The sequence below is a fragment of the Neovison vison genome, chromosome 4 (assembly GCF_020171115.1).
Source record: "Neovison vison isolate M4711 chromosome 4, ASM_NN_V1, whole genome shotgun sequence".
Classification (NCBI taxonomy): Eukaryota; Metazoa; Chordata; class Mammalia; order Carnivora; family Mustelidae; genus Neogale; species Neogale vison.
Genome location: NC_058094.1, coordinates 215,496,314 through 215,522,500, shown reverse-complemented (window position 1 = coordinate 215,522,500; position 26,187 = coordinate 215,496,314). Strand labels below are relative to the sequence as shown.

At 39.3% G+C, this 26,187-nt stretch overlaps 1 protein-coding gene across 6 annotated transcripts in view; it reads left to right on the top strand.

Annotated features, from left to right (window-relative positions):
• The window catches only part of DGKI (diacylglycerol kinase iota), a 438,228-nt gene that overhangs the window by 294,556 nt on the left and 117,485 nt on the right, over positions 1–26,187 (top strand). For all 6 annotated transcript variants that reach the window (XM_044246656.1, XM_044246655.1, XM_044246660.1 and 3 more), the window contains one exon: positions 23,691–23,791. In XM_044246656.1, the coding sequence (XP_044102591.1) occupies positions 23,691–23,791 (101 nt within the window). The remainder of the gene's footprint in view (positions 1–23,690; positions 23,792–26,187) is intronic.

Genomic DNA, 26,187 nt, shown 5'->3' with positions numbered 1-26,187 from the left:
CTTTTTCGTCTTCTTGCCTCTTTATTGCCCTTTCTTTTTCTTTCAGATACTTAGCTTTTATTTGGGTTTAGGTACTGATACAGGTGCTTGGTATTAACTACTTAAATTATTACTACCCCAACAGCCGTATGTCACATGTGCTATTATCTCCATCCGTGGTCTTGTGGGGAATCTGGTGCACAAAGCATTCGGTAACTTGCTCAAGGTCACACAGCTGACAAGTGGTAGACTGGGATGCAAACTCAGATGGCTTGGCTTCAGAGTTCACACCTTTAACAATTCACAATTTGCCACTTTCATCTACGAGGAGCCTGTCTTTCTCTTACGCCCTAGTTGAATCATTGACTTCTCAAGGAATTCTTTGTTGATTCTTGTTGGGGTAGTTACGTTCTCACTGGGTCCACTATTGATACACTTATTATAGTTCTCAAGGTTTAATAGGCTGGTATTAATTACATTAGCTCATGTGTGTGTTGCGGGGTGGGGGCTGGGGGTGTTGTGCACTAGACTTAGGCTACCTGAGATCACTGACCATATCTTCTTAGGAATTTTTGTGTCCCTACCTCTGAACACAGATCTTAACACAAAATATTCCGAAACCAAACAGAGTCGTTAGTTGGCAGAATGAATGAATGGAAGAATACATCTCTAATTGAACTGTACAGTGTCTATCATTTAGGAATACACCAAAATTATTCCTAAAGTCCAATCGTATAATCCTACTTTCAGTCCTAGTCCTACAGATACACACTCATTCATTCATTTTTCAAAAAACATTACTTTGTACGTGTTCTGTGTCCACCATTTTGTGCTTGGAATCTAGAGGCGAGCCCAATGTCTCCATTGGGCTGCCTTCATGGAACTTAAAAATTGAGGCCAGAAAATCAACAGGAAAATGACATTTAATTTTCAATTTGGCAGTTATTCCGCAGGTATATCCTACATTCTACAAAAGGCCTCTTCAACAAATGGGAGTCCAAGGAATGGCTTTCAGTGATTTTCAGAGGCTATATTGATAGTGTTCAAAGAATCAAGAATATCACCAATAGAGATGCACTGGAATCTATCCCATGTCTATTACAGTTTTAGTTGTATAATTTAAACACGACTCTTTTTTATTGGTTCCAGGTGTGCATACTACAGTAAGGTAAACTGTCACTATTCTGTAACGGTGGAACAACTAAGTGTGGCCACTTTAAAACTTGAATGTCGATCTAAAATATTTTATATCTATATATATTAAATGTTACATATTATAAATTTTGTATTTCCATATCTCTGAAATATTTATGTAACAACACTTACTAAATTAGAGTATTTTATTTTCATTTTTAATTTTTAAATTTTTTCCCCAAGCTTTTATTTACGAATTTGACAGAGAGCGTGAGAGTACAAGCAGGGGGAGAGGCAGTGGCAGTGGGAGAGGTAGGTTCCCCGCTGAGCCTGGGATCATGACCTGAGCCAAAGGCAGACACTTAACAGACTGAGCCACCCAGGCACCCGTAACTTAGCCTATTAAAAATATATATATAGATAAGAAAACACTGTCACAACTGTCAAGGAGCCTGGAGTAAAACCCAAGAACAATCAGTGTCTTTACATATTAAGGTCGTGGTTAACAGTTTTGACCCACTCTCATGCTGCTGTTTGCTACTTTCAGCAGTATTTAATAATCACATTAATGTTGCTTGGGTCCTCATGAAAGTCAGGACCCCAGTATCTTGGATTAAGCTTGTCTGATTTTTTTTTTCTTTTTTTGACTCTTGCTCAGCCATTCTCTGCTCAGAAAAATTCCTCTATAGATGATCTCTTCTGGGGAGAAGCTTCTCTTTCTGCTGTTTCTGTAGTAAACATTGGTTTCCTAAAGCAACTTACATGGTCTTTCTCTCAAGCTTTCTAAAAAAAATTTTTTTGGTTGGGAGAAGGTCATGACAATAGCCATGTAAGGCGTGGGTTCCCGGGAATTGCAACTACTAATTTCTGTGCACATGGGAAATTTCATCTTTATCCAAAGGATTCTGAAATTTTACTTTTGGTCATATATGACCACATACAAATCCTGAATTTTATTGAAGAGTATTTAGGGTTTTATCCAATATAACAAAACTAAACAAATATCATGTTTCACCACAAGTCTTATGTATGTAGCTTAGTGAATTATTGGAACAATACTTCAGTTAAAAAATCTTTATAATTAAGTGACTTCATAGTAAAGTCCCTGAAAGGCACCTGTGTACACTGAATTTTATAAATCCATGAATATTATAAATTTTATGAAATCATGAACATGAATGCTAAATGTTCCAACTACCAGCTCTTGTTCAGCTAATGCCAAAAATAACACAAAGGTATGTAATTGTAAAATATCTTTGTAAAACTTTTATCCTTCAGTAACTGCTTATTAAATTCCAGTTTGTGCCTATTCCCCACCTAAATGAAATAATGTAAACCATTTATACCTAATTTAGTCTGTGTTTCATCTTTGAAAAAATATCGAGTGCTTTCTTTAACTACCAGTGTTCTGTGGGATCCTGGAGATACAGAGGTTATAAAGCTAAGGTTTCTGTCCTAGAGAAATGGACATGCCAGGAAATAGACCTGTTTTGTTGCTTACAGTACAATTACAGTGCCATGTGATAAGCATCTTAGCACAGATTCTGGTTGTACTTCCATGTGAATGACTGTTTGAGTATTTATTACATTTGTTTTAATTTTTTTTGTACTTAAAATTAACATACAGTCAATGACTTTCTTGGTATACAGTTGGGAGTCTTAAGATGTGTGTAGATTCCTATAACCGGCACCCCAATCAGGATACAGAACTGTTCTACACCCCAGAAAGCCGCCTACTCCCTGCATCTCCCATCCAACCTCCCATCCAACCACCAATCACTGTAGTTTTGTATTTTTGAGATTGCCACATAAATGGAATCATACAATATGTAACCCTTCGCAATTGATGTCTTTCCACATAACGTTAGTCTTTGAGATTTATCAAAGTTGTTGCCTACGTCAATCACATATTCCTTTTTATTACTGAGTAGTATTCTATTGTATGGCTGCTTCCACTTATTTACCCCTTTACTTGTTGAAGGACATCTGGTTGTTTTCAGTTTGGGCAGTTAGGAATAGAGCTGCTATCAAGTTTTGTGTAAATATAAACTTTCATTTCTCTAGGTTAAACACCTAGGAAGGGAATTCCTGGGTCATATGGTAAGTGTATGTTTAACTTCATAAGAAATTAACGAAATATTTTCTAGAGTACAAATTGTGCATTTCTTATGTATGAGAGAGAGAGATCCATTTGTTTTACATCCCTGCCAGCACTCAGTATTGCTAGCACTTTAAAATTTTAATCATTTAATCATTCTAATGAGTGTCTTTTCATTATATTCCATCTATTATATACTACTCAATGAAGCATCTGCCCAAGTATTTTGCCTATTTTTAAATTGGGCTGTTTGCTTTTTCCTGTTGAGTTTTGAGAGTGTCATATATTCTGGATCCAAGTCCTTTGTTAGAGATGTGTTTTGCCGATGTTTGCCCCCAGTATATATCTTTTCTTCTCATTCTCTTTACAAAGTCCAAATTATTCAATTTTTCTATATTTGTGTTTTTGGAGTTCTATTCAAGAACTCTTGGTTGAATCCCAAGTCTTAAATACTTTTTCCCTTGCTTTCTTCTAGCAGTTATAGAGTTTAACATTTTGCATTCAATTCTATGATTCAAGTTAATTTTTGTATAAGATGTGAGGTTTAGGTTAGAGTTTTGTTTTGTTTGCATTAGATGTTCAATAGTTCCAGCACCATTTGTTAAAAAGACTATTTTTTCCATTGAATTACCTTTTCATACTTATCAAAAATCAATTGAATGTATATATGGGAGTTTATAGATATGATAAGGATGGATAAATATAGATTTCTGCACTCTGTATTCTGTTCCGTTGATCTATGTATTTGTGTCTTTGTCAATGCCATGTTCTTTTGGTTATTGTACTTTTATGTCAAACCTTAAAATCTAGTTGTGTTACTTTTTCACCTTATTCTTTATTTTAAAAATTGTTAGCTATTCAAGCTCCTTTACCTTTCCACATAAATTTTAAAATAAGCTCTCCAAAAATTCTACTAGAACTTTGGAATTGTATGGAATCTGCAGATCAGCTTGGGAGATATAGACGTCTTTACTACGATGAGACTTCCAGTCCATGGTTACTGAATTGTCTCTCCTTTTATTTTGTGCATCATTGTTTTGTAGTTTTCAACATACAGATCTTGTACATACCTTGTTAGATATGTGCTTGTGTTAGATATGTGTTGGTTTTCAGTTCTGGTTGCTGGTATATAAAACTACAATGGATTTTCTTGTGTTGACCTTGTATCCTATAGCCTTACTGAAGTTGCTTTTTAGTTCTAGGAGTTTGGTTGCATCCTTGGAATTTTCTAACTAGTCACGCTTTTTATATGTGAGTAGGAGTGGTTTACTTTCTTCACAATCCATATGCCTTTAATTTTTTTCTTTTGCCTTATTGCAGTAGCCTGGATTTCTAGTATGATGCTGAGTAAAAGTGGTTATAGTGGATATCCTTGCTTTGCTTCTAGTATTAGGGAGAAATCATTCCATTTTCTCACCATGGAGTATGATTGTTAGTTGTAGATTTACTTATTAAAGTACTTTAGTAGGATATCTGGGAGAGATTAAGGAGGATTGGAGTCATTTGTTCTCTGCATGTTTGTTAGAATTTGCCAAGAAATCATCTGGGTCTCAAGGGTTCCCCCCCCCTTTTTTTTTATAGTGCTTTTTTTTTTTCCAATTTATTTATTTTCAGAAAAACAGTATTCATTATTTTTTCACCACACCCAGCGCTCCATGCAAGCTGTGCCCTCTATAATACCCACCACCTGGTACCCCAACCTCCCACCCCCCCCGCCACTTCAAACCCCTCAGATTGTTTTTCAGAGTCCATAGTCTCTCATGGTTCACCTCCCCTTCCAATTTACCCAAAAGCACATACCCTCCCCAATGTCCATAACCCTACCCCCCCTTCTCCCAACCCCCCTCCCCCCAGCAACCCACAGTTTGTTTCGTGAGATTAAGAGTCACTTATGGTTTGTCTCCCTCCCTATCCCATCTTGTTTCATGGATGCAACATGGGGGCTTAAGTGGGTAGGAGAAGAATCCATTTTTTTCCCTTTTTAACTGTAAGTCAATTCCTTTAGGAGTTGTAGGACTACTCAGGTTATCTATCTCGTTGTAGGTGAGTTTCAGTGGGTTTATGTGTGTGTGTTTGTGTAGCTTTTTGAAGTTTTGGAGGAGTTGCTCATTTTATTCCCATTGTTAATATATGTCAAATTATTGGTAGTATTTCCTATCTTTTTAATGTCCTTGAGATCTGCATTGATAATTCCTTTTCATTCTTGTTTTTAGTAATTTGGATCTTCTCTCTTTGTGCTTCTTAGTGAAGGTTTATCCATTTTATTAGTTTTTTTTTTTAAGTCAGCTTTTGTTTTTATTGATTTTTTTCCACAATTGTCTTTCTGTTTGCTATTTTATTGATTTATGACCTTATGTTATTATTTTTTTTCCTGCTTTCTTTGGGCTTATTTGGTCCCACCCCCAGGCCCCAGTTAAGCTTCTTTAAAGAAGAAGCTTAATTTTTTTTTTTAAAGATTTTATTTATTTATTTGAGAGAGATGCAATAGATGTTTAGGGAAGAACAGAGGGAGAAGGAGAAACAGGCTCTCCGCTGAGCAGGGAACCTGACATGAGGCTCAATCCCAGGACCCCAGGATCATGACCTGAGCCAAAGGCAGATGCTCAACCAACTGAGTCACCCAGGCGCCCCGAGAAGTTTAAGTATTTAAGTAGGCAGTTGACTCAGTTGAGTTCAGGCCACAAGTTCTGGCTCACTTTCTGAAAGTTGTAGTTACAGTGTTAATTCTGTTTTCAAAGTCTTTGCAGTGCTCTTCATATCTCTGTCTGGTGTGTCTGCACCACCAAGTTACCAGTGTGGGATCTGAGTCTTCTATCCTGTAGTTCGGTTCCTAAAGTCTACTGTACAGAAGCTTAGGGCCAGACTCACCCATGTGCAAGCCTGAAGATGAACCTGAAAGTTCATAAACATCTTTATGGAGCTGTTTTCCTGAGCCCTTCCTTCTCTGTTGTCATCCCAGTCCTTTGCTCTTCCCTAAGGCTCCCTTTTTCCAACTTCCAGCCAGAAATCTAAGCTTTAGTTACCTCGCTCTACTGCCTATTTCCCGCAACTGTGCTCCTGTCTAGAACCAAGCAATGATGTGACAGAAAGAAGGAGAATAAAAGCAGTGTTTGTTTATCCCATCCTCTTGGGATCTCTGCTCCTTTTATCAGAGAGAGAGCTCTCTTCCATTACAGTTGTAAGCTCCAGTAGGCCTTTATCAGTGTCCCTGCGGGGAATGCTGAGGTGTAAGAAAATAGTAAGGGGAAGATAGATCTGAATTTTGCTTAGCATTCAGAGTCCCTTTCTTTTCCTTAAGCCAGAGCTCAAGGGCTCTCTTTGAGATTTTTCTACCTGCAATTGGTGTTCATTTCAGGCTTTGTGCTGCCTGGAGTCTGCAGGAGGGTGTATTGGAGGGAAAAAGATGGGAGAGCTTACCACCACTTGATAGTATTTTATATTCTGATCTTCTCTTATCTGCTGCTATCATTTATTTTTCAGAGTTCTCGAATAGCTACTTTATAAATCCTGTCCAGATTTTATAACTGCATTCACTGGGGGGAGAAAGAATGGTGTGCGTTTACTTACCTTGCCCAGAACCAGAAGCTCTCTGCAGCCTTTTAAAAGCAGAGAGCTATGATTCTGTATCCCCTCCTCTCCCACTGCAGTTTAGGACCTTTCTAACTCAACAAAACAAATCTGCAGAGAAACCACTGTATTTTGAACTACAATCAAGATATGTTCACTGTAATACGCCATCTTTCACAACAGTCACAATTTAAACATACACAAGATATTTCCCACTGCTAAGTTGTGTGGATTTTCTTGTTACCTTGGGGAAGGCAGAGTCGGACACGGATCCATGAAAAAAAGCATAAGTTGTCATGTTTGACTACAAGCTGAATCTGATTCAGCACTCTAAAATCGGTTTCAATAAATAAAGTCTTCGTGGTAAAGGATGAAAGTAAATTGATTTTTGTTCCAGGAAGAGAGGGAGTTTTAGTAAGAGAAAGGGAAATATTTTTGATACGTCTTTTTTTTATGGTTCCATTTTGGGTTAAGTTGAAGAATTTTGTTGTTGAGAAACTCCCAGAATCTCCAGTCTTCATGATTGAAGAAAACACAAACTGGTCATAGGTGATGAAGTCCCAGAACCTAGGTCGGGTTCGGGTGAGGTTCGGAGCCGACGGAAGACGTCTCTGGTGCAAAGAGGTGGTTTATTAGAGCACGGGGACAGGACCCGTGGGCAGGCAGAGATGCAGCTGCCCAGGGCCTGTGAGGAGTGTCTGTTTATATACACAGGAGTTGGGTAGGTGAGGACAAAGGGGGTGATGTTAGTCTCTAAGGAATTTTGGAAGCAAGGTCTGCAGGACCTTGAGGAGCTAGCTATTGTTGGGAGAAAGGTTATTTATTGCAAGTAATAAAAATCTTCTTGTGAGTCCCTTTAGATGTGTATCAATGGGCCATATGCTTGGGAATGATTCTCCACTATCTTGGAGATCTAGAGATAAAGCTTCACATTTCTCCTATCAAGTGTCCTTGTTAGTGAGATTTGGGTTTAGAAGAAATTTAACTTTATTTAGGGCTTGAGGAACTGAGTTATGTGTCCTTGGAAATTGGGCTATTGATAAGGTAACTTCTTTGTTTGTAAATCTCAAGGACATTTGCAAATAAAGGGAGACTCTTGCCTTACAGGACTGTGATCTCTGCAATATAACCATTTGTTCTTCTTTCAGGGCAGTCAGGGGTGCCTGAGGAATGTCACACATATTACTAAGGGGAGTGGGTGGAGGGGGAGTGCAAGGCGCCAGCCCCTGCTCCCTCCTCAGCCAGCCTCCTGCTCCCTCATCAATAGGTAGTTTAACCTTTGCATGCTGGGCAGCAAAGTAAACCAGCTGATCTTTGGAGATGCTTTCTAAAAATGCTGTCATTCTGTTCACCCACGAGTCACATCAAGTATTTTTGTTTTAACATTTTTATGAATTTGTCCAGTGTGCTGTAAAGAATCTGTTTATTTCATTTATTTAATATTGGCCCTTTAGTTAGAAAGTAAGATTTGATGCGCTTTAATCGACCCCTTCTCTTTTCCTTTGTTCTTTACCAATAAGCTCCACTTTACTACAAGCTACACTATCTGGGAGTAGCAAAAACCCTGCCAGAGGAGAAATTTACATGTATGCCTCGGTAAACTGTGACAGTTAGCTCTCAAGTAGCCAAGAAGATCCATCATACGTACTTTACCTGAAACGAATAAAGCTGATGGTCACTAACACATAAACCTTTTGGAGAACGTCAGGAAGAAAATCATTCCTATCAGACCACTTGGGCCTCCAGAAGACTGCTTCATGTCTGGGGCAGAAATCTGTCCAGATTCTGATTCACAGATTACAATTTTTAGGTCATCATTTTAGACCCTAAAATCAATTGCAAAGATACCAGAAGTACCTAAGCACTCAGGAAATTATGAATATTTGTCTTGTTAAGGCCTTCGTTGCTATTGTATCCCAGAGTGATTACCTCTGAGTGACAGGATTATAGATCATATTTTCTGGGCTTTCTGTATTGATTTTAGTGAGCATGCATTACTTCCATTCAAGGAGAAATTTAAAAGTTCATATTTTAAAAAGGACAGGAGAGAATAGCTACATCCACAGAACAGGAAAAAAAAAAGCCATTTGCGGAATCTCAGAGTCAGATAAGGAAACATCAGAGTTGGCTTGAGGCTGGCTGGAATGCAGAAGTCTTTGTTTACTGAACCAGTGAGCAGAGGAAACTGCTAACCCACCTCTTTCTCTTCTCTTACTCCCAACTCTCACATTTTCTGTGTTATCTTCCTAGTGATTTCACTTTCCACTGTCCAGTCTCTTGACCTTTAATAATGTCAAAATGTCATGCTTTCCTCCCTTCTTACGAAACCCCCTCTCCTGGTTGCATAAAACAGATACACCACACCGAGAATTCCAAGAAGTAGGTTAAGAGTTGCTTGAGCTTCGTTCCCTATCACTTGTCAGAAGTGAGCCCAGGCTGAGAGCTTGGATGATGGTGGTTTTCTTCCCTATGCTCTGCAACTTTCCCCCAAGAGTTTTCCCACTCCATCTGGGCTTTTAACCCCATTCGGATGGCCAGAGGGTAGTCTAGGGCCTTAAAGGAAAGGGGTGTCAGGAACAGACGTAGGTCTCTCACTGGAATGTTTTTCTCCTTATTCTATAGCACCCCTGTGGCAAAATGCTGCTGTTTGGAGTATCGGGGGGGGGGGCGGGGGGCTCTGCTTTGCTTTCATTTGTATGACATTGACCAAGTTTAACCTCTTCGCATTTTAGTTTTTCAAATATATAAAAAAGAAGTGCAGTTGTTCCCCTGATTTCTATCAGCTCTGAAGTTCTGTTATACTACAATTCAGGACATGACCCTAGACTATATAAAAATCTGCCCCAAAGGGATCTAAGACTTGAAGCAGGCAAGACTTACCATGGGACATGGCAGGGTCATCCCTTACCCTTAGGGCGGATCAGGGAAGCCAGGCCCTGTCCTGCTTTGGTACATTTAATGGGTGGTTCTCCTTGCTCTCCACAAGAACCCAAGTGGATTTTTTCATTTGGCCAGAAAGGTAATATGTGTCTGTTATTATGCTAATTGGCACCTTGACTTGTGATCGAATTTAATATCTCAATAACTGTTTACAGTAACAGTTGTCATTATTCCCATTCCATAGGCAAAAAGACGGAGAATAAGAAATTAACTTATTAACTTAACCAAGAGTGTATGCCAGAAAGTGCTAGAGTTAACACCCAAGGCCTTCTGCTTTGGAGATGGCATTTAAAACCCTGAAGTCCACTGGTGATAGAACCTCTGATCACTTTCCTGCATGTGTGTTTATTTTCATGAACATGATTTATGTATTTTATTCAGTCACCCTAGGTTAACTTCCTCCTTTTTGAAGAAAATTTGGAAATAATAACTTAGGATTGAAATGTGTGACTCTTTAGTATTATAAGTTTGCGGTTCAAGTGTCATTAAAAGAAAAATGTCAGAACGACAAACCCCAGTTAAAAATAAGTTCTTACAGTTAAAGAACCGGGAGAGTCTTTTCAAACTGTTCGTGATGGTGTTCCGTCTGCGAACCATGGCTCCACCGGAAGGGTCATGCCCACAGCGACGGTGGGTGGAGGGAGCCTGGGTTCTTCTCTTAGCAAAGGTGAACGCAGATGGCAGCCTCTGGTACAGTTATGTAAGGCGTAATACATTTAGGACTCCCTCAACATTTAAAATTATATCTCGTTGCTTTTAAACTTTATTTTTGGAGATGAATTATTCATGTCTGTGTAGGTGTAGAAGCAGTCTTACGCTTACGAGTCAGCACTTCTCGTAAAGTAAAAGGTCACTTCAGACCTGAAGGGAATATTTACTCAGGTGTTGTTGGCTTGAGGTGCCGGGCCTGAGGAGGCGAAGGCCCAAGTCAGCTTCAGGGGCGTGGAGAGAGTCTGTGGGAAAGTTTAGGTACAGCGTGTGCTCTAGGTCCGTTGAGCAGGACAAAGCCACGAAGAAAATTTTTGAATTTTGTTGTTTATTTCATCAAAATAAATTTTAAGAACTCAAAATTAAAAATGACTTTAGAAGTAATATTAGTTCAATAAACACAACTGTGTGTGTGTGTGTGTGTGTGTGTGTGTAGAGAGAGAGAGAAAGAGAGAGAGAGATATTATTCTGTATTCTTGACTTTTAGAAGAAATAGAAATTAAGGCCTGAATATCCTAAGCAGTAACATCAAGCCAGCAGAGTTTTCCAAGCCAGGTAGGAATTTTAGACAGTAGAAAATGAGATGCCTCTCATTCTTCTATTGATGGGATCTCTTTATAATCAGTAGTGGTAGGACTAAAGTAAAATGTATTAGTTCTCAGGGTTCTCTTGCATATGTATCTGTGTAGTTCTGCTCTAACAAAGTACCCCAGATAGAGAGGTTTAAACGACGGAAAAGGACTTCTTCACAGTCTGGAGTCCGGAGGTCTGAAATCAAGATGTTGGTGGGGTTGGTTTCTCCTGAAGTCTCTGTCCTTGGCTTAGAGCTGGTGGCTGTCTTCCGGTACTCTTTCTTGTGTGTGTCTGTCCTAACCTCTTTGTCTAAGGCCACCAGGCAGATTAGATTGGGATCTACCCATATGACTTTATTTTAATGTCATTCGTCCTGCAAGACCCTCTCTTTGACTACAGGCACATTCTGAGATACTGGGATGAGGACTTCAGCCTAGGAATTGTGGGGGACACAACCCAGTCCCAAACAGCATCATACTAGATAAATTTGACTGAATTTTAGTTTTGTTCCTTTTCCTTTTACCAACTGTGTGAAGACTGAACTTTGTATATGTGATTTGTATATATTTGTATAATTCTTTAAAATCTTTCTGTTAAAAGATACAAGAAGAGCTAAAGAGTATTGCTCTTTGATTTCTATAAGATTGTTGGTATTAACTGTTAACTGCAATAAGATTGTTGTTGACCTCTCTGGACCCAAATCCAATTTCCATAAAATGAGGTGGTCAGATAATATAAACTTTAAATTTTTTTCATACATGAAATTCTTAAATATTACTGTAATAAAAGTAACTGTAGGAATACAGGCTATAAATGGAAAGGGAAGGGAGTAATTTTGCTAGTGTTTGTGAACAAAAGATTTCTTTACAAGTGGACTCTCCATGTAGGGGAAAAAACCCTCAGTACTTCTGGAAAGTAGTTATTTATATCTTAGATAAACCACAATCTGCAGTGTTATTAATGGATTTACTGCATTCAGAGAGAAAAAGAGAACCATTTAGGTTTTTACTCCAGTATTACAACAATAACTGATGTTCTAGTCCAGCATAGCGTAGGAAGAACTTATCAATAACGATGAAGTCTAGACATTTCTTTGGAACATTTCAAGGGGTGTTTATTTTAGATTATTTTGCTAAGATAGTAATAAACTATCAGTACACATTTCATTTGTAGATTTTTAATTTAATTATACCAATGTGATTTAGCTTCCCCATCTGTTATAATGTCTTGAAACACTTACAGGAAATAAAAAGGAAGTACATTGTTAAAGGCAGAGAGAGAAAATACTTGTTGATGCTACACTTAATTAGTCCCCAGAACTCATCACATTTTGTCAGAAAATGAAATTCTAAAAATGAATTCAGCAAGTTCCAAAGGTGTAGCTAAGATATTTGACTGAAATGAAAGTGGTGTTAGAAGGATTATAAATGGAACAAAAAGGCCAAAGTTTTCTGCTTTCTGTGATTGAGAACTGTAATGATTTTCTTTTTCTTCCATCTTGTAGACTCTCCTGCTCTCAAGAGAGAACAGTCTTTTGATCTGATGATATTTAGTTGCTCAGGCAAAGTAAAACAATTAAACGTTTCCTTGATGAGAGGTTCTTGGCTTATGAAATGTTAAAATACTGCCTTTGGTAGAAGCTTGCTCTGTAAGATGGTAAATGAAAGGAGAGAGGGAAATGTACCCAAGCAAAAATACCCAGAATTATTTTCATTTTCTGTCATGACATTCTCGGCAGAAACCATCCCTTTCCTTCTCTCTTTGATTATAATTTTTTTTTTTAGTTTTGATAAATATTTTAGCTAATTTGTGTTTGTTCATCATCCAAGCAATATATTAGTCTAGCACTAAACGTATATTTTAAGGTACTTTTTTTCCCCTCAAGTTTACTGTGAAATTTTAAAGTCATTTTTGTTGATTAGTAGTTGTAGGGATAGGATTATATGGTTTTTACAAGTCCTGTTCTAGCAAGTCTTTGTTCTATCCATTTTTGACACCACCAAGAAAAATGATTTTTTAAAAAAAAAACTCCCTTGGTCATTGGATTAGGGATTAGAGAGTGGTGAGGACAGTTTCTGCCTAATAGGCTAAATTTACTGAATTGGACAGGTGAATCAGGTTTGGGGACTCTGATTTGTTCATGGATCTCAGACAAGGAAGCCTGAGGTGGTGGGAGCACATCTCTGCTCTGAGTAGGGGACATAGCTTTCTCCCAGTGGTAGGCAGATGAGTAGGAAAGAAGTGGTGTCTTCTTAGTCTCGGGAGCCAGATGCAGCACCACTGAGCATTCCAGACCTCAGCAAGCCATTGTCAACCTGGAGGGGAGCATGAGTCAGAATATAACACGGAGAAATACAAATTACCTAATACGAGAAATGGTTTTGTGAATTTTCTCAAACACCTAGATTTTAAGAAAGTATCTGTGTCCTTCCGTAAAATGTTTTATATAGAAAGTTGAAACCATTTAAGGAAGTGTTTCTTATGTAATGCCATTTATTGTTAGGTCAATACTTACTTTTTTATTTTCTTGATAGAAACCAGAGTTGGAATCCTTTTCTTCCCGAGTGCGTCTCCTAGGAAGGCAAAGCTACTTCCTTTGCTCTGTAGTTTCGGGAGGAATACATCTGGTAATTCATGTGTTCAGTCCTTTCTCAAATTAAGTTTGGTTATCTCTCTCCAACTTAATAAGATGGCCACACTTATTTTCACACCCTAATTGCCTTATGTATTTTCAGCTTTCGCTTTGTTTTGCTCTTTTTACTTGAAAAAATTCTCAATTTTAGTTTTTTTCTGTAGGATCAGAAGTGAAGTAAGTGTTAAATATTTAAAAAATACATGTACTCTAAGGTTTTGGTGTTTTGTTTTGTTTTGTTTTTTAATGAGTACTGCTGTTACTCAGATACCACCACTTTATTCATCAACATGCATAGGGTTATTAGAAGATGAGCAAATGTAGTTGTTGTAGCCTAATTTAGTCCTTTATGATATATGTGAAGGAGTGTTTTCTTTTGTGAAATGAAACTTTTCATTTTTTTTTTTTTCAAAGATTCATTCATTGAGAAAGAGCATTTGAATGGAGAGAAGGGCATAGGGAGAGGGAGAGAATCTCCAACAGACTCCTTTGCTGAACATGGAGGCTGACCTGGGGCTCGATTTCATGACCCTGAGATCGTGACCTGAGCTGAAATCAAGAGTTGGACACTTAATTGACTGAGTCACCCAGGCACCTCAAAATGACACTTTTTAAAATATATGAAGCCCCTTACTTGTTCTTTATCTGTTCCAAATAAGTGCAGGGTAGTCCAACAGCTTGTGATTGCAAACCCAAAGGAAGATTTTAGCATTTAAATAGCCAGTAAATGTTGGGTTTTCCTTTTGTTTGATACATAGCAATTGAAACCTTAAGTTTTAAAAAAAATGCCTCTCTATCTGAGCACGTGAGATCTGACACCATTTGGATGGCTTGAGAGTAACATTATCCTATTCTGTCTCCTTGATTCAGGCCCAGTGGTGCCTTACTCCCCGGAGATAGTCATTAATAGACCTCTGTACAATCAGAGCAGCAAAAGAATTCTCTAAGCCCCTGCAGGCTCTGCTGCTGAAAGTAGCCCTTATTAGTATTTTATGATAGAATCTTTAGTCATTTTTAATAGCCGGGAAACCTCCATTAAATGGACTTATCTCATGAGGTAGAAATGCATCTCGCCTGGTGTGATGAAAGACTAGCCTTGAGTTCTTATTCCTACCCCAACTGTTCTTCATTCATCACTTTGAATTTGCAGGATTCTACAAAAGTACATGTTTCCCTCTACCCCTAATTTCCATTCCTCTGTATTTCCTGGGGATATTTGCTTCCTTTGCCTTTTATCATGATATCTGTCCAGCTCCTACACTCTTTAAACATAAAGCAGAAAGAGTTTAAGTGGGAACTTAAAGTCTGAAGCTCCTATAAAGTTTTCTGAAAGGTTGTCATGTAGTTGCCAATTCAGCAAATATTAGGAGAGGAGACTCAGATTTAAACCTGTAAATGCTATCTAATGACAAGTAGAAATTTCTCTCCATTTGTATTAACCAGAGGCAAACCAGAGAATCAGCCCTGTCTGTGAGGATAGCATGAGCGTTGCAGTTATTTTTCATTTGTTAGTCTAGTGATGGAATTGATTTTTCCCTTGAACCAATTTCTGTTAACTGGTCCCCATCCTGGCCATTGATGCACGTTACATAGCACGCATGATTAGGTGGGATGAAGAATGCAGCTTGTTGTCATGGAAAATAGTTCTCCTTTCAAAATTAGTAAGTCCATATGGGAAGCAGCAGCTTAACAAAGATAGATATGGCTGGGCCTCCTGTCCTCAAAGAGCTCATGGTTTTGTGGGGGTGGGGATCACCATGTCATGATCGCATTTACATTTCACACTGACTGCTCAGTCTCCAGCAGTCAGTCTAGGTGCAAGATGATAGTAGCTTGGTCTGTGGGGGTGTTGCCGGAGGAGACAGAGAAGCATACATATTTGAACACTATTTAAAGGAGAACGGCTGAGGGAAGAGAAAGAAGAGCAGGTGGAAAATCAGGAGAGTCTTTCGAACTGAAATTCAGAGAGAAGTGCCTAGAGTGAGGAATTCTACTGAAGGGGGTGGGGGGTACGGTTTGAGTGTGGACCCAGAAGTGGATTTAATGAGCATGAATAAGGGAAAGGAAAAGGTGAAGGGATGGTGTGATCTCATAAGGGAGAGTTGGAGGGTCTACAGCTTAAAAAATAAATCTATGATTCTGGTCCCCAGAAGTTGGAATGTTATGTATGTGTGGGGGATTCCACATTAAAGTCTCTGAGTTGCTCGCTGAGTCAATAACAGCGGTGACGTTCACTACCGCAAAAAGAAGCGATGGTCAGGAGAATGTGAAATATTGACCAGGACTACTGGTCAGGTTTTTTTCCTTCGAAGCAGAAATGAAGCCGTTCTACTTGCTGAGCTTCTTGCAGGTGCCTGTAGCAAAGCCACTGCTAGTTCTTCGTCTCTGCTTCTCCTTTGCATGCCATGAACCTGATGCCCAGCTGAAGAGACAGTCTGTAATGACCACATGCTAATTTCACTCTGCCGCATATTCACATCTTGCAATTTCAGAAGCATAAACATGGATTTCACTAGAAAGCCTGAAAATGTGCATGTATGTGTGGGCAGATCTCCAGAAAACTTAAAAAAAATTTTTTTTGTTTGTTTCCACCAATTGCATAAAAGTCCTCTGATATTTGGAACTTAAAACCTATTTTTAATCTGGTAGACATTAAGTCAACAAATGGTTTCTTCAATAGGTGTCCAGCTCTGGTGCTTCAGGTTTACATTCTTTTGCCATTAGTGTCTGTGGTTGATTATCCCAGTGACTTAAAACCCAATTCCAACCCAAATGGTAGAAGAAAAGTCAATAGATTATGGAGAGAGGAAGAATTTATAAATGGTTAGTATGAATGAAGAATAGGGCACTTCTGTCTTGCACCTTCCACACTTGAGGAGGGACAGACAGAGATGGGGCAGCCATAAATACAGTCATAATAATAGACAATTGGATGGACTAGCAAATAGTGAATCAGTGAATATCTAAGTTTTCTCCCAACTCTGCAGTGCTTTAATTCCATTATCTTATTGGAGATCTAGAGGGATAGCAGTCTCAAATAACTTGTGACTATGACATATTATATTAGCCACCCCATAAATGGATGTCTTAAGTCAAGAACTTAAGTAAATTTTTGTCTTTGTTTTTTGTTTTTTGTTTTTTTAAGAGGGATAGAGTGAGCACAAGAGGCAGGGGAGGGAGAGAGAGAGGGAGAGGAGCAGACTCGCTGCTAAGAGCAGAGCCCTACACCAGGCTCTCTCTCAGGATCCTGAGATCATGACCTGAGCCCAAATCAAGAGTTAGATGCTTAACCGACTGACCCATCCAGGCACCCAACATCTGTTGAAATAGAATTAACAACTTTTACAAATCATTCTCTATTTTGGAAGTGAAAAAAAAAAAAGCCTACTTTCTCTAGAAGAATATATTGGATAGTGGGAGCTCATTGTTGCTATCTTTGTGATTTTGGTTTACCTTTGGTTCCAAATTCAAAAACTCCTTTAAAATTTTCTTCACATTTCGGAGGCATTGTTCTCTGCTCCAGGCAGAAGACAACTGAATTATAAGAGTTCCTTGTGAACTCAGCAGGTGTCAGAAATCTTTTTTTAAATCTCTGTTCAGAAGCTTTGATTCAATTTGGTTTTACTGCTCAATGCCAAAGAGGCCTACTTGGATGTGTTTTTGGATAGGTTATTGTCAGTGGCAGCTTGAAAATGTCCCAGGGTAAATTGCAGCAATTTCTAGGAAGTTGCTAAAGGAAGCTATTGAGTATAATTATATCTAAATAAGGCCCAGCTTGATAGCTGATGAAAGGATGTGGTACGGTAAATGTTTCTGGTTCACTGTTATTTAATTGAAGAACAGGCAGTCCTGAAATGGTATACATACTTTTCTGGTAGGGACAACTACCATTTGTATGTTCTTTTCTGTTTGTGTTGATCCCCCTAGAGATAAGATACAAAAGAACATAATCCAAAGTGGATTTACCTCCAGATCTCAGAGAGCTGGATGGAAAAAGCACAGAAGTGGACAACCCAATCAGGGTTTGCCTAGGGCTCACAAAGAGAAGAACAGCTATAGGGAGGCTCAGATGATGTCCAACTGTGCTAAAGGGCCTTGTGTAGCCCCAGAGGAATTCATCTTTCCTGCATATCATTCATTTATTTGTTTAAAAACATTGATTATAAACAATGTTGGCTAGACTCTTTCAGGTGCTGGAGTTGTAAAGAAGAGGAGAAGTCTTTTGTGCCATGAATTTCCAAGAAAGTCCGTTCATAAAACAAGGGCCGTTCAAATGAATCCTATTAAAGATGAGTTATAAATATACTTTATTACATCAAGGTTATGATCACATAGAATCTCACATTTATATTGCTTGAAAGGTATTAACGCATTACATCACAATTAAATCAGGCCTGGAAGGAGAAAGGCGGACAAAGTTGTGATATTTTCTGCCTTGCAAAGAAAAACTAACTCTGTATATATGAGTAGCAATTTCCTAGTTAAATTAGAGTTCATCATAGAAATGAATGAGTCTACATAATGAGTGTTTTAGGGGGCAGGTCTTACCCTGAAGCATTTAAAAATGTTAATGAAAGTTGGACATTTACATAGTACAAAATGTAGAGTAATTATATAATTTTAAGGGTCTCCTGTAACATGAATGAGGATTTATATTCTCAGTATCTTAAAGATTCCTTGCAAACATTTGTGGTCCCCACTTGCTTTCTCCTCCCACCAACTATAGATGGCTACGTAACTCTGAATCTTTTTCTCACTGACTGTGTCATCAAACTGTCATTCTGCTAAGTTTTAGTATTTACTAATTGCTACTTAGAGCTGTGATTCTGGCTTCTGCTCTAATATTATCTAGTATTAAATTTTTTTAAAAAAGAAAAATTTTTTAAAAAGAAATTTAAGCATACAGCTATTAATAAAAATACAACAACATTCTGGCTTCTGCTCTGATATTATCTAGGATTAAATTTTTAAAAAAATTTTTTTTCAAAAGAAATTGAAGCATATGGACATTAATAAAAATACAACAACATACTTAACACTATCTACCAGAGATATACTAACTGCCTTAGATGTATTTTCTCATTTAATACTCACACATTCCTATTATCAGTTCCATTTTCAAATCAGAAAATGGTTTAGCCAAGGTGACTTCAGAGTTCTCAATGTCAAACATGTATTAATTGACAGAGTTCAGATTGGAACTAAGATTTTTCTGAGTTTGGGTCGTGTTATGCAATGCGTTATAGTGTCTTAATATTAAAGGATATTATTCCCAGGTGATTCATGTTGCTAATGAGAAGGAGTTATGTGGTGTTGCTGGTCTTGAAGTGACCTTGGGGAACAAACGCCCCTAACTTATTCTCTTTGTCTGTAAGGGGTATCCATGTGAGAAAGTTGGAATGAGGAGAGTGTGTTATGGGGACTGAGAGAAACCTGTGTAGTGAGGAAGGTGTACGTTGAATAGCAGTAAGTGTTCTGGGTGGCAATCCGCCTCTCCCCTCCCCTGCCAGCATCTCAGAGGAAGAGGTGTGTGTAATGTGGATATGGAAAGGTGTGGTCTGGAGCCCAAGTGTGTGGATTTAATGAGATGCTTTCTGGTAGTTTGGAAGGCAGTTGTCATGGGGACATTTAGGAGTTATGTCCAAAACCATGAATTTCCACTTGCATTAAAAAACTCAGTGTTGGGACGCCTGGGTGGCTCAGTTGGTTGGACGACTGCCTTCGGCTCAGGGCGTGATCCTGGAGTCCCGGGATCGAGTCCCGCATCAGGCTCCCAGCTCCATGGGGAGTCTGCTTCGCTCTCTGACCTTCTCCTCGCTCGTGCTCTCTCTCACTGTCTCTCTCTCTCAAATAAATAAATAAAATCTTTTAAAAAAAAAAAAAAAACTCAGTGTTGACATTTCAGCGGAAATTTATGAGGAGGTGATAGGTTGAGGTCACTGTCCTGATTTCAAAGGGAATTCAAAGATTGCTTAGTCCCTTTTCAGAACCTTGAGTGATCCCAAGGAAGTCTGGCTTAGAACCCCTACTACAGAGCCTACATCAGTATCGGGGTAGTTTGTGGTAGGTGTGGGCATGGAGGCAAATCCATTTTTATCCAGGTTGTTCATCTCTTCTATGCTCTACTAACTTTCTTGGGAAAATTTAATTTTAGAAAACTAATGGCTCTGCTTTTCGACAGACTCTAAGAAACAGCTTTGTCACCGTCCACCTCCGCTCAGCCATTAATGGGACATTAATATATTTTGACATAAAGGGACACAATTGAATTACTTGGCTTTCGCTTAATATCTGTGCATTTTATCTTTCCCACCTTCTAGTTGTCTGTTTTCATGTTATTGCTTGGCCTGTAAAATACCTGTGGGAGAAGGTCCAGGAGAATGATGGCACCATCCAGACTAGACCGTTCCCCCTCAGAGGAAGCCCAGTGGCTGGTCGGAAGGGCCTAGGGTGGTCCCAGCATGCGCCCTAAACTTTTCCTGCTCCCTGGCAGCAGAAGATGCTATTGTTTACCTGTAGAACCTTATGTAGGCGAGGGTTTTCAGAATAATGATTATACTGATAGTAGTGAGTATCTACTGAGCACTTACAATGTGCCAGCCACTTTTCTGTATTCACTCATTTCATCCTCCCCGTACTCTGAGAAGGGGATCCTGTTCTTACCTCTACATTACCTGTGAGGAAGCTGAAGCCCAGGGCTTCCTGATTAACCAGTAGGTGGAAGAAGTGTACTTCATGTCAGGGCAGTCTGACTCAGAGCCGGAAGCTCTTCAGCTCTGCTGAACTGCCTTGTCTTTATGCCACGATCCAAAAGAATTCAAAGACCCCGTGATTGCCCTGAAATTTGTGGATGGGCCCCAACATTTGACCCAGGCCAAACACCAGGTACCCTCCTCAGAAGAGTGGGTTCAAGCAAGCTGCTGCTGGTAGGAACTTGGGATGCATTGCAGGTCGTCAGGAACAGATGGGCGCTGACAGTAAGAGAGTGAGTGTCTGAGAAGGTGGAATGGGGGAGAGTGACAAGCAGTTACTGAGTCTCCATTTTCTTGTCTCCTGCCAATATATTATCTCCTAAGTGAGATAATATGTTAATTCATTTGGATTCTGGAAAGTTCCATTCAAATGACAGTTCCTGTTGGATGTCCATGGTGCGCCACCTTTAAGGAGGGTTAGTGGAGGCTGTGGCTCGGGAGGCAGCAGTGTGTCTGGAATTGGTGGGCACAGATGCAAAGCTGGGAGGTAGAAGTATGTGGGCAGGGAGCAGGCCCAGATGGGCCGTGAGAAAGGCAGTACACCGTGGTTAGCTAGTGAGGAGCTCCTGGGAGAAAGGAGTACAGGGACTGGTCTATAGTCATTCTCTGAATCCTATTTTCTACTCTACAGCTGCTGCTGGAACCAGGTCTTACTCCCAATGTCTCTACCCACTGGAGAATGCTAGCGCTCAATGTCATTAGACCTAGCGCCAAGTCAAAGCGTATTGAAGTAGAGTTCTTTCCGCCTCTGTCCTCCCCCATCTTCCATCAGAGAGCATGCCGGGCCACCATGTTCCGTGCTTCCTGCTTCCCTCTTACCTGATGTATTTGTGGGGAAATATTTCTTAATTACAATCTTTTCAGGTCACTAGGGTGAACTTGAGAATAAAAGGATCAAACCCCTCTTAATTTCGGGATAAGCATCTGGCACTAAGTAACACTGTGTGATCATTCTGTTAATTGCTTAAATTCTTTCCTAACCTCTCCTACCTACTCACATCTAATACCTAACGTTCTTTGCTGTAACTCTTATTTTTACTTTGGTTCTGAGTTATCATTTATTTACATATTGATATAATTTTAAAACCTTTTTCTGAAAATGATGATACTTGATGTAAAATAATCCTTAAGTCCCATCACGTAGCAATAACTGCTTGGGATAGCTCGCTGAACAGTCTCTCCAGACACTTGTGAATGCCAAAATTCTGCAGTTTACGTGAAGGAGGTTATTCCAGATGTAATTTTCCATAACATTTTTTTCACTCCACAGTGTTCCAGTGAGACTTCGCGCTAAACAGTTGTAGATCCACACACTCATTTGTAATATTTGCCCAGTGTTTTCTTGTTTCAGTGTATAGTAAAACAGTTTACTTAACTATCCCCCAGCTGATTGCTTATGGATAAGAATCTGAACACCACATAGAGATCATTTGACTTTGTTAATTCAGGCTCTGTGGTTTTGCTGTCAAATCCATGGGATTCTTGGCATCATACAATAAAACAAGCGTGAAACTGGTGAGTCAATTCTAGAAGACTCTAGCTCCCAGTTCTGCTACTTAGTAGCTCTGTGACCATAAAATCACTTTTCCTTTCTGAACCTCAGCTTCCCTCCCTGTACCTGTGATATTTAAGGCATGTTCTACTAATTCAAAAACGTGCCTTCAAATCCTATTTCCTGTCACAACTTATGCCAGTTTTATTTATCATTGCCTGTTCCTGTCCAGCACAATGCCCAATACAAAGTAGATACCCAACAGACACACTTTGAATGGACTAGTCTCCTGATTTGTCTTCTCAAAATTTTCCCTCAGAATTATCCATCTTGTCATTTCATACTGACTTAGTTTTTAACCCAGTGAACCTCAGACATTTTTATTTGTCCACCCTCTCTCTTTAGAATTTATGCTCTTGTATCTAAATATCTTCGTGTGGGAGGAGGAAGTGAACTGTGTATGAGTACGCACATATGTATCCGTAGTTGGGTCTATATGTTGTTTGGGGAGTATTAGAATGGGAGTCTACATGGAGGGAGTTAAGTCTGCTTTGCCCTAAGGTGAGGTATTAGGCAAGAGAATGAGATTAAAATATTGTTCCCTCCTTCCAGAGTTGCAGTGAAATTGCATGCATGTGTGTGTTTGAGGTGTGGGTGGCAGTATTCTGACAATGTTTTATCCCTCCTTCCTTCCATCTATCTTTTTCTTCCTCCTTCCTACTCTTTCTTCTCTTTCTTTCCCCTTTGCCTCTTCCAGTCCTTCCCTTCTTTACTGAAATTAATAGAAGAGTAATGCTGTTCTTTCTACTTTGGTCAATAGCAACTCTTATCCCACAACACAAGAAAGGAGAAGCAATCCTGTATTTGCTAAAATTATCTGAACCAGTGAAGTCTAAGTATAAGGTAATGCTGAAGGACAAGTGGGGATTGTGTTACATTAATACATTAAAGAAATGCATTGATCCGTAGTGGTGATAATGAAAATTAAATTGTTTCACTCAACTAATGCCAGTGATTAAACGATTTGGAAAATATTATGTAAAACCCAAGGACATTCTGTGAGTGGATAGGAGGCTTCAGAAAGCTTGGTGCTGCCCACTTTTAATTGTTTGACATGTATCCTTCACTGGTTTGCATTGAGTTCTTCTAAAATAAATTACAACTTCATTCCCTTTCTAAAGAAAGTACATTATATATATTTTAAAATTTTTTCATCATTTTGAGGCAGTCAGAATCACCATCACAGGCAGCATTTACTGTCATAAGCTTTGAGAGGTGCTCTCGGACTTTTGGGGTACGTAGAGGTATTTTGATCTCAATCCTGTGCTTTCTCAATTCTTGGTCTGCTTTTCAGAGGGTTTTTTTGTTTGTTTTTTGTTCTTGTCTCTTTGGAGGGCCAAACTGCTGTATTTGGCTGAAAGGGGCACATTTTTCTAGAGCAGTTTTTTACAGCTCTATGCTGTGTCTCACTGGTTCAGATCAGCTGTGTCTAATTTATTGTGAAACTAAACACATGATCTTACTGGAATTCTTAATGACTTAACAGTAAACAGGAAAAGCGTAGCTCCCAGACAGCTTCCAGAAGCTTTTTCTGCCTATTTCCATGTTCTTGCCTAAATTCCAGAAACTTGAGGTTTCTGGAGATACATTCTCCAGATAATGGCCATATTCTGGTAAAGAACCTACAATTCCGGTTTGAATGAGAACTTTTTCTTCCAAGCATGAAGAGACATTATTTCCTTTAGTCCTTCCAGGTGCATGTGACTCTCACTTCCACTCTCTCATTTGTCTGACTACTCGGTTCTTGTTTTGCAGTCCCCAGTCTGTCCCAGACCGCCTGAGGATCCGGGTGAACAAAATCAGTTTACAAGACTATGAAGGATTCCACTATGACAAAGAGAAACTTCGGGAAGCTTGTAAGTTGGAAGTGCCTAGTTGATCTCATGTGATCAGCCTGTCTTCAGCTGCTTGATCCTCCTTGGGTTGATGGACAGATTCATCTTGTATCTGAAAACAATGGTTAGGAAAATGAAGGGAAGCGTAGTACCGTGTGAACCCCAAGAGATGATTTATGGGCTGAAAAAAAATGGAGCTGGGCAAAAGAAAACGGCAGACGAAAATTATTATGCTGAAGAGGCCAAGTTAGGATCTTTTGGTTTATTAACCACTTTAGTCTCAGGTTTAACTAAGATGAGAAAGCAGAAAGTTGGCGAATGTTGTATGGTATCATAAAGTCTAGAAAACCCTTGAGACAGCACAAGTTTCTTTCTGGAGTCTACTTTACCAAATACTGTCCTCGTTCTGCCTGCAGCTGTTACAAAGTTATCCACAAAGACATGTCCAACACGTCTAGCTCTTATGTGATTGCATGAATGTCAGAGGCCCACAGAATACTCAATGTCATGATAAAGTGATTTACAGATGATGAGGTGACATTGGTCCTGAACTCCTAAATTACTTCACATATGAACACTTCTCAATGTTCATATTTTCCATGTGCTTCTTTAAATGCGTAGCTGATTTTTGGTTCATCTTATCTTTTTACATTCCATTCACTATGTTAGATCCCTGTCTGTACTATGGTAAATGAAGTAATCGGGTAGGCCAGAAGATGTTAAGACTTCAGGTGTGTTTGCTATTAAGGTTCTGGGCTCTGTCATAATTGTGGAGGCTAATGATCAAGTGCAGTAAAGTCAGAGAAGATCATGACCGGTATCCAAGGGCACAGGCAGGGATTCCAACAGAATAGAAGGAGTTTGATGGAGAACCAGAGGTTTATAAATGTAAGACCCCCCACTGGTTCCAATATGGACCTATCTAGAGTGTGGAAGACACAAAGGGCAGGAATTGAGGAGGGGACACATTCCTGGATTAATGACTTCCAAGCTCTGATTCTGGACCTGTTATCTGGAATGGGGTTTAATGGATGGAAATCCTGAAATCCACGGTCATTGTCAGGGGTGAGGGCAGAGACTTTTGATCTGGATGTGGCAGTGAGCAAGAGTCTTTTCCCTGGTAGTCCTATCACTGAATCCCCCAGAGAATTCTGTGTGAAAGTTCCCCCCGCTCAATTCTCTCTGCAGCTTCAGCTGCCTCAGCCCTTCTGGTTCTTTTTCTTAAACAGCGATTCCTTCTAGAGCTTCTCCCCTGCCTTCCCCCTCTCTGTTCTTCTCTCTTATTTCCTTTGGTGGGAAAGTTTCAAGTGGGGAAGGAGTAATTCCCTGAACCTCTGCATTTCTCCCTTCTGTACATGACTGATTATATTTTCTAATATAAATGAGATTGTAAGTGACAGACTAGCACAAAATCTCATTTAATAATGTGGTGGACACACCTGTTTGTATTGGGAGGTGTAGCTACAGGGTGAGTTAAACTGACTTTTAAAGGCTACTCATTATGAAGAAGAGTGTTTTGTGTCCTTTCTCATTCCAAACTTATAGACAAATAGCTTATAATTTTTGAAAACTAAAAAAGAAAGAATGGATCTCAAGTCAGTTAATGTTTTTCAGCTTCCCTTCAACTCTGAAGGAAGTCAGTTGGGAGTAGGGCAGCATTTGAAATTTGGGGCAGAAATGAGATTTGAGGCTTATCGGTGGATTTCAATTATCTGTTCTATCTTTTCCATGGCGTTATCTGTCCACCGTTGCCAGAGGTAATGGTAATTTGAGTTTTTACAAGAAGATGACATTTCCTGGCAAGTGCTTTACTCATCATCTCTTATGTGATAAAACTTCTCTGTAAGAAAACTTCTTATATCAAATTGGGGGAGGTGACTTCATATAAATATAAATCCAGGAAATTCAGCAGTGTCTCTGGGTCTCAGAAGGACAAAGACACACTCAAAGAGGAAATCAAGAAGTTAACTCATTCTAAAGATTTGAGTCTGAAGAAAACAATACACTAATTAGAAGTAAAGATGGCCAACTCAGGCATTCCACATTTAATATATAATTATGGTGCATCTAAAGTGTGGTTGCTCAGGGAGCTTTGTCCTTCAAAGTTATACATTTGATTCTTTCCTTCACTCTCTTACCTGATTCCAGCTTGCAAACAACTACAGATCCTGGGAAGGCCGACGGAGCTCATATGGAGTATAAAGACAAGAACCAGTTCAAGTCCATACGTGACACACCATACCAAAATAGATCTATTGTTTCAGAAGCACTGGTTAAACAAAATGCATAAAACACCTCTAGGTAAAAGGGATTTGAGGACTGCAGTCTGACCCAAATCCCAAAGGGAGTGAATCCTCTTGGGCCGTCTACTGATGGTCAGCATTACAAACCCTGAACCAGACCAGTGCTTCATTACC